Genomic DNA, 14,699 nt, shown 5'->3' on the forward strand with positions numbered 1-14,699 from the left:
CTGGGCAGGCTAGATCAACCCAGACAGGAAGTCAGACAAGGAAACGCACAGAAAGACCGGTCAATTTCAAAATAAAACACAATATTATGAACAACAAATCATCCTCAGAAAGACAAAGCAACCTGCTGTTTACATGTTTTTCTCTTTCTTCCCATGGGATCTTGTAGTTCTCCTGTGATCTTGTATTTCTCTTGTGATCTTCTAGTTCTCCTGTGATCTCTTAGTTCTCCTGTGATCTTGTAGTTCTCATTTGATCTTGTAGTTCTCCTGTGATCTTGTAGTTCTTGTGGGATCTTGTATGGCTGTGCTCACCCTCCAGAAATGAGACCAGTGGGGCAGGGCGTGAGCTGTAGGATGGAGCGAAACCATGGCGTTGACTTAACCCAGCACTTACAGACGATGTGTCAGTGATGGAGACTTGTGCATACCTTAAGCTATCATACAAACTGTTAAGATATGTTTTAAGTCACATTGCAATCATTGTTCTTTATTGATCTGATCTTGTTTTGGAAAGTTTGCCCAGAAGAGTCAAAATGCTCTGAATCGTACGGATACAATAACGTAGATCTTGAAAATCAATGGGTATCGACTGATGATGAGATACAGCTCTGGGGACAGAGGCCAACCCTTTGGTCATTCCAGTTTAGCCGGCGGTAAGCGATAATTAACCACCAGCCAAGACTTCCTCCTCTGTGTGATGCATTCTTTATGGCCCCGTTAGAAATAAGAGAAGCAACCCTGTGTTTAGAAAATAATTAAAAGAAAGCAAAATTCTCTACTCCAGGTATGTCTCCAAAATAAACTCTGTCATTTCTTGGTTCATTAAATCCCCCAGAGGAGCGCCCGTCCATCTGTTTGTGGTGAGTCTCAGTTTAACTCTAAATAGTAAGTCACACAGAGCTTCACTCTGGATTACTGCAGAGGTATGAAGCTGAAAAACAAACTCATGTTCTTGTGATTTACTCACATAACAAGTCTGAAGTGATGCAGATTTGTAAAACGTAAAAAGTCAAGTTTTTTGGTCAGGTCTGTCCTCGAGAGGGGAGAAAACAACTTTTAAAATGTCTCAAGGCAAAAAGTGAAACCCCTCACTCCCTCCCTCCTGGCTGTACTCCTCTATCAGCCTCTCTATCTCTCTCCCCCATCCAGCTCTCCCTCTCTCTCTCCCCCTCCTAATGACAGCCAGCCTGGCTGATAGGCAGATATATTTACACTGGTGGCAGGGGAGGAAGAAGTCATCAGCCAGGCCCTGTCCAGCCTCCGGGCTCTGGTGGGCGGGGCTTAGAGGAAACCCTGTCCCGGTAGCCCCTCCCCGAGCGGGGCATATCTGTGTGAGCTGTCCTGGGCCGGCTCAGAGTTCTCAGCTGGATGGAACCACAGCTTCCCCGGCCCCAGACTCACTCACACACGCGCAGAGAGCAGAGACACAACAAGAGCCAGCCTGTGTGTGTGTGTGTGTGTGTGTGTCTGTGTGTGTGTGTGTTATGAGTTTTTCTCACATCAGTGTTCCTGTAGAGCTGTTGATGAGGCAGGCCGGCTCAGCTCCATCTCATCTCAGTGAGGCGTCCCGAGGCGTTGGCAGGGGTCGAAGTGTGCGCAGCTTCTCGTGTGCTTGACTTTATTTTGTCACTTTTGAACACTGGACCTGTACTGTAAGCATTATGACTCTTCTGGGCTCTGAGCACTCCATACTCATACGAAGCAAGTTTAGATCAGGTAAGAACAACACAGATTGACACTTTTCTTTTCTGTCTGTTCATAAGTGAGCAAGTCTCTGATTAGCCTCACACAGTTTGCATGCCATCACTTGGCGTTTACAGGCGATGCTGCTTCATTATGTCAGTCATCTGTCTTCATGCCTGAGTTGTGTCGACACACTTTGTTCTACAGCAAAGTGACAGGTGTGTAATAAAGTGTGATCACGTGTCCTGTCACAGAGTGATGGATTGGTTTCTTGGGCGTGTTCTGTGATGTTAATGCTCCAACCCGTCCTCGTTAAATCACCAGATGCAGGGTGATGTCCCGGGCAGGTTGGTGCACTTGCTCTGTGCCAGCCTTTAACTTGCTGCAGAGGGGAGCCTGTGAGAGTCTGTGTGCACGCTGATAAAGAGAGATTAGGCAGCGGAGAGGAGTCAGAGGTTATCTTAATAAGGCTGGATTGGAAGCTGATGTTTGTGTGAACGTGGGCATTTCAAAGAGGGAGGAAGGCTGCAGCGCTGATTTAACCTCCCTTTAACACACAGCAGCTGTCAGGTCTTTGTGTTCACACCATTCACACACACACACTCGTTAATTCTCCTATTTCTCACACACACACACACACACACTCTTAGTCTTTATTTTGAACATCTGTGAGGCTCAGTGTGTGTTTGTGAAGTGTGTGTAGTCTGACCAACACTGCCACCTCCCTGAGGAACGTGTAACTGATGGAAGCTCCAAATGCAGCTCTGCAGTCTGAGTCTTTATGTACACGATCGCCCCTGAAAGCAACATTTTTAAAGCAACCGAATGAGCAAACTGGAGGCTGAATCAGCTTCATTCTTACTTTCTGTTTGCCGCTGAGCTGTAATTGCGTTCCAGGGTAAATGATGCTTTTCCTCTGAGTTGTTTAGAGCAGATCGGCAGGGTGGGGAATGACCCCCCAGTGCTCCAGGGAACATGATGAGAGGTGGCGTTCAACAGCAGCAGGAGGTTCAGGTTCTGTGTTGCTCTAACTTAATGCGCTTTAGCTGTTTAATATTTCACAGATGCAGCAATGCTGTCTTCAAAGGTCATCCTCCTACATGTGTGCTTGATGTTACAGTGAGAGGGATTAATGTTCTGCGATATGAACTACAACTGCCCGGCTTGTTGAGTGAATTTATGGGTGCATGCATGAAATGTGGAGCGTCAGAGGAGTACAACTCTGCGTATGATAACTGCTGACAGGAGGAGTCTTAAACAATCAGGTCGTGCAGGATTTACAGTTTTTCTTTAAGACGCAGAAGCTCGAGTTAAACTCTGCACCCCGTGAATTCAGCAACTGTCGAGTATTTTGCGGCGCTCCTGATCTCCGTTGTCGAAGCCATGGGAACTGCTGCTGCACGGTTCAAGCTAAAAGAAAAGATAGCGATCTCATTTGAGCGCTCCCTCTGGACCTCTGAATGTTTTGTGAATGTGTATGTTACTGAACAGTTCTCATGCTGATTTGATTAACAGCTCAAAGGACTGTGGCCCGTGTTCTCGCGCTCGCTGACATAATCGTACTACAGAGGCGTCACATATAGCCTAAGTTAAATCAACAAGGTGTCAACATGTTACAGAGTAAATCACCACACACACACACATACACACACACCTCACTTAAGCCTCACCTGAGTTATGGAGACATATTCTATTTCTAATCTATAAAAACAAACTTTAAAATCAGCTCTCTTGTGGTTCATAAGAAGATTCTTTGCAATAAGTCGCCTTTTTAGATGTCATTTTATTAAGAAATAAGAACAACAAGCCTCTTCTTTCTTGCCTTCTGATTCATCGGTAGAGAAAGAGAGGGGAGTGAACTAGTGAGCTGTGCTGAAAGGATTAAAATAACACAAAACCATCCATGAAGTAGTGTAAGATGATGTTCAACACTGGGAAATAATGAAAACAGAGGCTGGTGTTTACAGAACTAAAAAGCAAGCATACATTTATACATTTCGTTTTATGTCGTTATCTAGAGATGACAACGCTGGTTTTCTAGAGATCTTCAGAAAACAACAGAAATGTACCTGCTAAACTCAGAAAAACTGAGTCAAATCAAACGTTTTGGGTACTTGTCCTCTGAGGGCTTCCATAGTTATTCACCTACAGAGCAGCTACTTTAAGTGTTTGTAACTTCAGTGTGTCAATAATTAAGGAGATATGAGCTGTCATTTGATATTCAAGCGGAAGGACAATATTAATGTTGGACTTGTATTCACCTTTTAATTCATAATAAATATGCACATGAACATCAGGCCTTGTCTTGATATTAAAATAGTTGATATTTGCCTGAGTCCGCTTGCAGCAAGCTCCGTTGAAAAAATAGACTGCGCGTATTTAAAGGGATGCAGAGTGGTGTTTCTTGGCACGCACCGTAAACTGACAATGGAGCGTTGACTAGAGAGAGGGTGTGATCAGATCCGGATTGAGCGGACCACACGGATGCAGTCGAATGATCCACATTGGACTTTCTCGAAGCTGCACACTTACTTTCTCTTACTTTCAGGGCTCTCAAAATAAAAAACAACAAACAGACTCCTGATCGTATGTTCAATCACTTTATCAACATTATGCTTAAACGGGCACCGAGTGAACAAAAAATCAACCTCAGAAAGACAAAGCAACATGTTGTTTGTTGTTCTCTTTATTCACGCGTGATCTTGTAGTTCTCATGAGATCTTGTAGTTCTCATGAGATCTTGTAGTTCTCATGAGATCTTGTAGTTCTCATGAGATCTTGGAGTTCTCATGAAATCTTGTAGTTCTCATGAGATCTTGTGTACCTGTGAGTTCAGCAGCTCATGGCTGTGCTCACACTCCAGGAAGACACCAGTAAGGCAATGCATGCGCTGTAGGACAGAGTAAAACTGTGGTGCTGACGTAACACAGCGCATACAGACTTTGAGGAAATTGCGGTGAGTGGCGGAGCTGGGCGGCAGCGTGTCTCCACCGTCAGAACAACAAGCCTTGTCACGTTAGCTTGTTGCACAAGTTTGTCACACAAAGGTGGAACGTTTTTGCTTTTTCTTTTTCTTCCAACTAAACTCAATACTGAAAAATGTTCAATTAAAAAAGTTTAATTTTGAACCTCGATATAGTCCTGCTAATGACTGATGAGCTTGTGATTGTCCACGTTTTCATAATCTTCATCTTTTTGTTCAAACTATGTAGTGCGGTTCTGAATGGTCTGGATTTGTTTGGACCAGATAAGGTAGGAGGCTTTAAGGCACCCCCACACAGCCGGTTTGGACGCCCCTCGGTTTGCCAGATATGAGAGCAGTTATCAGGTCAAACCAACAGGTGTTGCAGCGATGGAAGCGGGCAAGAGAACTGGTTCAGATAGAAGTGATTGTACCCGACCTAAAAAGCCTCTGCATGTTTCTAATAAGCTCCACGAGCAGAAACGTGCTCAAACTAGGATCAATATTGGAGATGCTTTTGAAAAATGGAGAGAGGTTAGAACACAGAAAGGTTTACAGACCGATGCAGAGCTGGATAAACACTGAAGCTTCAGTGTCCACCACATGGCAACCTGCGTGAGCATCGACTCTGGAGAGGAGGGGGCGGGGGAAGACAGCTCTCTACAATGTTTAGAATTTAGACTGCAGTACCCATTTTAAACACTAGGTTGTCAGAGTTACATAAAGCTCCTTTAAATGTAAGACTTGTGCTGTTTAACATGACTGATAAAGAATAGATGCCCACCGCAGAGCCAATTTAAAAGTTTCTACCTGTGAAATGGTTGTGCTTTTTTTCTGCAACACAAATCTGAATCCGCCGTCTATCCGTCTGTTGACGATCAGTCAGTGTGGACGGAGCCGCTCCAGAAATCTTCACAGTGAAGCTTTAGCTCACAGTCACAAATCTGCCTTTTACTGTCCAAGACCATCGGAATAAATTACACACGTCCTGTTTTAAGGTGGATTTTCACATAATGCTGAGTAATGAGACTTAAATAAACCTAATACTTCATTTGGGAAAACCTGTTTATGAGAAGTTATACAGTCACGCTCGTACATTTGTCCTGAACACATTCCTGGTTTGGCTGAGGGCGAGTTCAGGAGACTTCATGTAGGTCTAAAACACACACGGTCCCTTTAGCTTAGATGTCGGGGGTTAAGTGTGAAAGTGTGGTGTTATTATTAGCCTGTTTCTTTCTCTTGTGGTGGCTGTGAACGTGTTAGAGGCAATAAATCAGATATCACGTCTCTCACTTGTGTAGTTATCGCCACTTCACCAGGTCGAATGATAATTTATTTACACTATAAATCTGAAAACTTGTAAATGTGGCTGTGGATTTGTATGTCCTTTGTTGTCAAGGAACTTCGAGTTAAAACAAATGTCTTCAGTTTCAAAGTCAACATTTGGGGAGGCAGAGTATCGTGCGGTTCAGTGGTCTGTGATTACACCGCCTGGCTCTGGTCCTCCGTCTGCAATCAGGACAGAGAGCGGCATTTTACCAGAAAACACAGATTACATGGCAGCTGCTGCGCTTTTTATACACAACATTATTGATAACTCGTCTGCAAACATAATACAGAGCAGCAGAGATCAGTCCCCTGAGATGAAACCAAAGATCTTCTGCAGAAATATCCAACAGTAACTTTGTCACATCGCTTATTTTCTGACTTGGACGAAACACACGAATGGTTAAAATAAAGAAGACTTACCGTAATGTTAGCTTGTTAGAACATCTGATCTCACAAAGACCTTTTTAAAAACCACAACCTTTTTTCACATCAATACGTTGTGGAGGAGGTACCTTGTTTAAATAACTTGCTGTGGTAACAAACACGTAAGTGCACACCTCAGAAGTATTCAGCATTTCTAACGCCAAGATGACAGTGTTTTTTAAAGTACTTAAGTTAATTAATTGATGTGCTAACATTGGTTAAGAAGGCGACAAAGCCAAATGACAATGTTGACTTTACCAATGAGTAAGATGTTAAGTGAGTGAAATAATAAAGTGACCTTACTATATGGTCAGACATTAAGGAAACATGCTATGTTGAAAAATGGAGAGAGGTTAGAACACAGAAAGGTTTACAGACCGATGCAGAGCTGGCTAAACACTGAAGCTTCAGTGTCCACCACATGGCAACCTGCATGAGAATGGACTCTAGAGAGGAGGGGGCAGGGGGAGACAGCTCTCTACAATGTTTAGAATTTGGACTGCATTACCCATTTTTAAACACTAGGTGTCAGAGTTACATATTGCTCCTTTAAATGTAAGCCTCTGCTTTTTAACATGACTGACAAAGAATAGAACCTACAGGGTTGAAAATTGAAGTCGATGCAGGAGTGCAAAATCCTGCATTTCCTCGAGTGTCCACTAGAGGCTGGCTGCAGGAGCACAGGAAGCCACATACACACCCATTCTAAAAAGCCTATTTTTACAGTGGAGATTAACATGTTTACAGCCTGGTTAAAAAAAAAACAAATAGGTCTGATTAGCTCATGTCTCGATCGGCACACACTGTACGGGGGGGGGGGGGTGAATGTTTTGATGACTCATCCATTTTGATTTGATGAAGGATAAGAGTTATTCTCAATAAGGCGTGTAGCTGACCTGATTGACAGGCGGGCGCGGTGTAACGGTTTGTCAAGAGGCTTAAAACCCGCCTCAGCTCCAGCTCTCAGCCTGTCGTTATGTTGACTGAAAGTTAGACTGAGACAGAATTTCCAGCTCGGAGACCGCCATTGATGGGACTCCAGCGCCCCCTGCAGGAACAGATGGGTGACGTCACTCAGGCTTCATGCTTTAATATTTACAGCTCATGGTTTTGACATATGAAGGCAGCTCTCTCAGAGGCCATGATGCATGCCAGGATAATGCTCGTATGTGTGTAGGACATGAAGCAGGTCTGCATGCTGCTTGACAAGGTAACATCAAATATTCTTTTGGGGGTAAATAGTCTTTCCCATCTTTGCTGTGCTCAAGTTTTGTTTGAAAATAACTAAAGGCCGGTCTCGTGTTGACGCCCGTCCCAAATAAAGGAGGTCATTTCATAGGCTGAAGTAAATAAAAGCCCGGTGCTTTTTTATAGAAGCTTTATTACGGTACATAAAGGATTCAAACCTGCATGTTCTTGTGTCTGTTGTTATTATAGCATTTGATGAAAACCGTCCATGCATCAGTTACAGGTTCATGGTCAGATTTTAGTCGGACACTAATATCTGCATTTGCTGTCTGTGATGTTTCGACCAGCAGGTCATGACCCCTACTCGCTGTAAACTAAAGCAGATGTTAGATGAAGGGAAGGGCCTGCTGTTACATAACGGAGGTGCTCCCCAACCGAAGAACTCTGATACTCAAACTCTCATATGATTCATCGGTTCAAACCTGGAAGTTCTGGAGAAAATAATAACATTAAGCGAGAATAAAAACCACCTGAGGGCGATATTAAAGTGGAGGGAAGTGATCGAGGAACGTTTCCTACTTGTGCGTCCGTTCCCAATCGACAGACGTTCAGATAACAGCGTGGAGCAGAAACACACACAGACACAAACGACAGACACAAGCAGACCAACAGACACGGGGGAGGTTCCGTGTTTATGACCCCTCACTCCCACCTCCACCAATGCTAAACACACACACACACATTCACAGAAACGTGCAGACCACACACTGCTCGCAGATCTGTTTAAAAGCCAGGAGCTGTTTATCATTCCCTACATCCTGCTCACAGAAATATTTGTGAGCAAGCAGCGTTGTTTTTTTCCTCTGTTTTCTGTATGCATTTACACATACATGCTTCTGCTCCTTCACAAAGAGATGGCAGAGCTAGTTTTAAACTTTTTCTAGATCACAGAGTTAAGATTTGAAAAACAGCATTTAAAGTGGCTTGAATTCTGTCTTCTTGCTTTTTTGTCTGTCCCTTACCTGTCTTTGCACTCTCTCTCTCTCTCTCATCTTTCCCCTTCTTTTTTTGCTCTCCCTCTCATCTATCCTCCTCCTCCTCCTCCTCCTCGCTGTAACTCTAGTCCTACAGTTAAGACTTCAGCAGAGGAGGACACGAGAGCAGCTGGCAGACCAAGGCATCATGCCTCGTGAGTAACACCTCCCAACACCGAGCCGCCGTGCATGCAGGCACACACACAAACCACACACACATACAGATCTACACACAAACTCACACGCTTCCATGCTAGTTTGAGATTCATTCATCCAGGTTTCAAAATTTCTCTCCCCAATCAAATGCAAACGAGGTGAAGATGCTCTCACTGCCCACTTAAAGCTGACCATTTGAATAAAATCAGTATAGAAGACACAAAGTAGACTCTTATTACTCAGTTAAGTCTCTGAACATTTGTGCTTTTAGCTGCATAATCCTGCACCAGTCAATGCAGGAGCAACATCATCACAGGTTGTAAACCTTTTCTTTTCTAAAGATATTTTTTGGGCCATTTTTGCCTTTATTGGACAGGACAGCTGAAGATAGAGAGGAAATGTAAGGAGGAGAGAGAGCGTGGGGATGACGCCCAGCAGAGCGCAGAGGTCGGATTCAAACCCACGTGTCGCTGTGGTGAGAACTGTAGCCTCTCTACATGGGGCACGCGACATAACCGCTAGGCTATCAGAGCCCCCGTTGTAAACTTTTTCAACATACTCTTATTGTGTTCCGTCAATATTCATCGTTTCACAAGTCTTCTGGCAGATGGTATTCTAAGGCCGTGTGTCCGCATGGCATTTATTTCTGAGCGCCAGCGTCTTTTTTCAAGTAATATCCAACATGCAAAAGTTCTATTTTTAATCGGAGTTATTCCAGCTGGATGGATTGATTTCCAGTCTCTCTTAAAACGGTATCAGTTTAAAAATATCCCTGAGTTGTCTGCGTCCGGCAGTTATTTCCTTTGAATCAGACTATTTGTATCAGAAAGCTGCAGACTCTGGCTCGTTGCCACCGTTTCTTCATACATCATAGTTTGTAATTGATGCACGTTCCTCCCTGAAAAGGGTGTAACCGGAGTCAAACTGCGTTGGAGCTAAAGGTCGACAGAGGAACTCTCTTTGAACAAAAAGAAGAACGACGCTGCAGATTAAAGCTTTTACAGACAGACGGAGACAAACATTCACATGACTGATGCTCCACAGAGAAACTGAACCAGACTCCAGAGACGGATAAATCCAGCTAGTGACAGAAACAGAGGTCCATGGAGAGGGAGCAGGTGGATACAAGACAAAAGGAGAGAGAGCAGACAGACAGGCTATTGTGTAGGCAGAGAGACAGGCAGGTGGAAAGTGAAAGGCAACCTCAACCAGCAGGTACATAATCGGGCAGATAGAACCTACAGACAGACAGGCAGAGAAAACCTGCTGGCAGAGAGACAGGTAGATAAAACCTATAGGCAGAGAGACAACTGATTAACCCTGAAGGCCGAGTGACAACTTGAAGACACTGAGACAGGCAGTGAGACCCATAGTGAAAACCTGCAATCAGAGAGACAAAAGATTAACCCTGGAGGCAGACAGACAAAGAAACGTGTGGGCAGTGAGGCAGGCAGAAAGACAGGCAGATAGCAGATAGACAGGTTGATAAAACTTGCACTCAGACAGGCAGAGAGAACCCTCAGGCAGAGAGACAGGCAGATAGCGTTTACAGCCAGCGAGCAGACAGACAGGTCTGTGAGTGACCGCAGAGGAATGCTCTCGTGCAGCTCGTCCAGATTTACATGTCCCGTACCTGTTTACAGCAGAGTGACACATCAAAGCAGCGACGCGTCCGAACACAACAACATGGAGGCCGAGCTGCCGTTTATAAGAGCCAGGCTTTGTACTCTTAGTGTCACCTACGACAACGTGATGAGAACAAGCAGCGCTGAGCGTACGCAGCGTTCTAACAGTGGCCGTGATTCATGTTGGCTTGTGTTCTGTAGGTCATCGCTGCGCTGTCATGTTTGTGGCTCATGCCAAAGTGTCACACAAATCAATTTATTTTCCTGGATCTTTACATCAGGCATGAAATGCTGACTTTAGAGAATCAATCTGTTCAGCATGAGCTAAAACACAGACAACAGCCATTAAGAATAAGATCTCTCAGGTCTTTATTAGAGCAAAGTCTTGTTGCCGTGGGCAACCAGGGAGCAGTGTGCGACTCCTGTGTGTAGCTTTGTACTCGGCTGCAGGAACAACATAGGGACTGCAGGTCGGGGATTTGTCCAATGATATCTCTGGCACCGTTTGCCATTTCCCAGCGGCTCCAGCCTGCAGATAAACTGCTGGTAAGTGTGCGGGGGAACGGAATCCAGAGGCCCGGCGAGCCTCTATCAGTTTCTGGGAGTCTGTCACAGATAAGGCAGAAAGGAGGAACGTGATTGGCCAGCGGGGCACCAAACGCGCTTTTAAAAAAGAACGTTTCAATTGGTTGTTTATCTGTTGATTGCAGGCGGAGGTACAGATGGAGGAGGGTTGAATTTGTCGGCGCACACTTTCTCACAATGAAACACGAGATGTCTTATCGGCTCGCTGCAGCAGGGTTTCACAAATAACAGGTACTCTGCAGAACTGAAGGGGGCACTTAGGATTTATTTTGATAGTTAATTGTTTAAGCCAATTACCCCCCCCCCCCATTAAATGACAATAATTTAAGTCAGTCAGGTGGCATTCGGCTTACAAAATATTCAATACATCCGTCAATGTTTTCAGAATCTGCTCATGATTTGTATGTTAGATTCTTAAAACACAAGACTCAGGGTGTCACAGCATCTTCTTCCTCCTCCTCCTCCTCCTCCTGTAGAGCCCTCGGACGACGGCTGCTCTGCCCGGCTGTGTTATTCCTGCTGTGGAGATGGACACGGCACACGGTCTGTGTATATATTACCCAGGGAACATCTGGTGTTTATTAGGCTATTGAAGAACACAGCCCAGCCTCTCAGGCCCGGCTGGCGTGTGGCCTGCATGGGAGCACACAGTCTGTCTGCTGGCCACGGGTCTGCACACACACACACACACACACACACACACATCTAATATTTCCTCATAAAGATAATAGAGCGGTATCTGCAGGTTTACGGAGCTTTTTCCTGCATAAAAACACATTTTCTTTCGCTCCGCCGCGGTGCTTTAATCCTCTGGGGATGGAAACACAAAGAGAATTATTCCCGCTAATGCACCATACGTCTTCGCTCTCCGTGCACTGTTTACTTCTGACAGATACAGTCAGCAGGTAAATGCATTACAATAGGTTTAAAGTGCGTTGTGTGTTTTAATACTGCTGCAGATTGTTTAAACGTCTGTAAGCCAGCTCCACACTCATCGGATCGGGTTACGCTGCGCCTCAAAGAGACGGAGCAGCGCTCGAACATGTCTTCAGGCAGTTTGACTCCACGGTTTAAACACACTTAGAGCGGCGTGTGTCTTTGTGATGTCAAATCAGCTCTTAAATCAGGTCAGAGAGTGACAGGTGAGGCCGGGGACTCGTTTATAAACACATGATGTCATCCTGCTGGTGGTCATATGGCGTCCTGTGTGCTGTTTACATCTCAGCTGAGGGTTACTTTCCAGAAATGACCTGTATTATCCGTGCAACATACTTCAAAAGGCACAACTTGTTTTTGTAGTCATTATGATAATTACGTTTTCAAAGAGATATTACTAGATAATAATAATAATGACTTTGTTCAGCAACTGTCTTTGCAAAGATGAAGCCCAAAATATCCGACGAGACAAAATTATATCAAGCTAAAAGCTGTTCAAAAACAGTTGTGTGCGCCCAATGTATAGATGCTATTACTCCAAGCAGGCGGCCCAGTTCGAAACCTGTGGCTTTTTTCCCGCATGTCATTCCTTACTCTCTCTCTCGCTCTCTCTCCCTGATTTCCGACTCTATCCACTGTCCTGTCTCTCCAATATTGGCACACAAAAAGGCCCCCCCAAAAAAGTGCTTTGTCTCTGGTCACTTCCTGTCAGCCCCTCTGGTCACTTCCTGTCAGCACCTGTGTAAGTTGTTTGTTTGCTCTTCCTGACGTTGTCCCCTCCTCTCTAGATCCTCGCTCATGTTGTTCTTTCTCTCTGATTTTCATCACTTTGGATAAAAGATTCTGATAAATTAAATGTAGAATATTATTTTACTCTTTGTGTGTATAGACAATAAAACGTATCAATTAATTTAATTAGCATTTTCATTCCACATGAAATCAACATCTTTTATTCCCTCCTGTCTTTGCAATATTTGTCCAGAAGTTTCTCTTGTCCGTTATCATGTTTGGAGACTCCGCGTGCTTGAACATGGAAACAGATAATTTTCTTTATGTCGTCTCCACTCATCTCAACCACTGATAACTCTTCTTTTATAGAAGTCGGATTTATGCAGTCATTTTTTCTTTCATCTTTATCCCGAAAGAATCAAGCTAAGTAGATTAAGTAGAAGTTACCAAATTGTCTTACTTACACACTTATCATTAGGGGGGATAGAAATGGTAACATTCCTTAACTTAATTTGTGTGTGTGTGCCCACAAACTTCAGGCCCTGCATAAGTCAGAGCCCCAGGTGGGCCACCCCAGTCCAGAGAGTCTGGACACGCCCCTGCCCTTAAGAGAAGTAGGAAAGATTTATTTAGAAAGAGACATTTAGCCTAATATTTGCTGTATTTGGAGATTAAGAATGCTTAATATTGCACTTTAATCGTAACTTAACTCTGATTTTGGAAGTGTCTTATATCCATTTTTCATCAGACTGTAATTCTCCACCTGACTTGTCCAGCACCAAACTCGATATCATTCATTTCAGTTTGGCTCTAAATCCTCCGTCCGCCCTCACAAAAATCCCACTAAAATTACATTTGACCAAATAAGTGCTGTTGCTCTTTCTTGCTCTCAGATAATCAAACTGATGTGGTTTCTCTCCTCCGTCCTGCGGATGGATTTGTACGCCAGGGCCAGGTTCCCTTCAGTCCTGATTATTTATTCTGGATTTAACAGAGGGAGCGGTGGAAGGTAGAAAATCTCCCCCGCTGCACACGTTTAATTACAGCAGCTCCATTTATTTTTTCAGCGCTCAAAGTGTCGGCTGCTGAGGGAGTGGAGCAACAGAGCCGAAATGAGAACTGATCCTAAAGCGAAATATTGATTATTGAAGGATAAGTGTGGACACGTGTGCTCTGCTGCTCGGGGAAATGTCTGCAGAGATAAACTGCTTACATGAATGATTTCAATAAAACAGAACAATCACAATATATCGCATCCAGATGTTTTAAATTGAGAAATTAGGTAATGACGGAGACCCTTTAATCCAGTCCATTTCTCACCGATGATCCTTCTGGCTTTCACTCTCTTTCGTCGCATAAACCTGATTTTTTATAAACCTGCTATTTGAGTTGGAAATTATGAATATTGAGCAACAGATTAAAGGTCACATATTATGCTTAATCCACTTCCCCATGTTTCTATAACTCTTTATGTGTCCCTTATTCATCTACAAACCCCCCCCAATGATGAGAAAAGTCCATCCTCTCCGTCTTTTGCCTGCTCCACTTTTCAGAAAATGTGTGCTCAGACAGGCCGTTTGGAGATTTTCCCTTTATGACATCACAAAGGGCAGTAACCCCTCCCCCAGGTGGGTGACACTCCCACAGCTAGGTGTTTGTTTCCGCCCTCTGAGTCTGCCTTCTCACCATAAACAATAGGACATGGAGCAAGAAAGAGCGAGACACCTGAGCCCTTGGAGGGGGGCGTGGTCAGACACAGCTCATTTACATTTAAAGGTACAGACACAGAAACAGCCTGTTCTGAGCAGGGCTGAAATAGAGGGGTTTATGGTATGATCAAATACAGGATCAGAGTGGATTTAGAACAAGAAACTTCACACACATGTTTTGGGGAGCTCTGAGTCTGGTTGAAGAATATGTGATGTTTAAATTAGCTTGTAGTGTTCTTCCTTCTGCAGAGTTTAGAAAAAGGCTGCGATAGCGAAGATGTTAGAAATATGTTGCTACCAGCATGACGATCAAACACACAACTTTCCCTTTAATGTAAAA

The 14,699-nt window shown here is 44.1% G+C and overlaps 1 protein-coding gene across 8 annotated transcripts in view; it reads left to right on the plus strand.

Annotated features, from left to right (window-relative positions):
* The first annotated feature begins 1,286 nt into the window (after positions 1-1,286).
* The window catches only part of myocd (myocardin), a 29,673-nt gene continuing 16,260 nt past the window's right edge, over positions 1,287-14,699 (plus strand). For 3 of the 8 annotated variants that reach the window (XM_065949214.1, XM_065949218.1, XM_065949216.1), the window contains exons 1-2: positions 1,289-1,716; positions 8,709-8,774. In XM_065949214.1, the coding sequence (XP_065805286.1) occupies positions 1,662-1,716; positions 8,709-8,774 (121 nt within the window). In that variant the 5' untranslated portion in view covers positions 1,289-1,661. Of the gene's footprint in view, positions 1,717-8,708; positions 8,775-14,699 lie in introns of all 8 variants that reach the window. The other 5 variants (XM_065949213.1, XM_065949215.1, XM_020638322.3 and 2 more) reach the window with 4 other exon arrangements.

The sequence above is a fragment of the Labrus bergylta genome, chromosome 21, assembly GCF_963930695.1.
Source record: "Labrus bergylta chromosome 21, fLabBer1.1, whole genome shotgun sequence".
Taxonomy (NCBI): domain Eukaryota; kingdom Metazoa; phylum Chordata; class Actinopteri; order Labriformes; family Labridae; genus Labrus; species Labrus bergylta.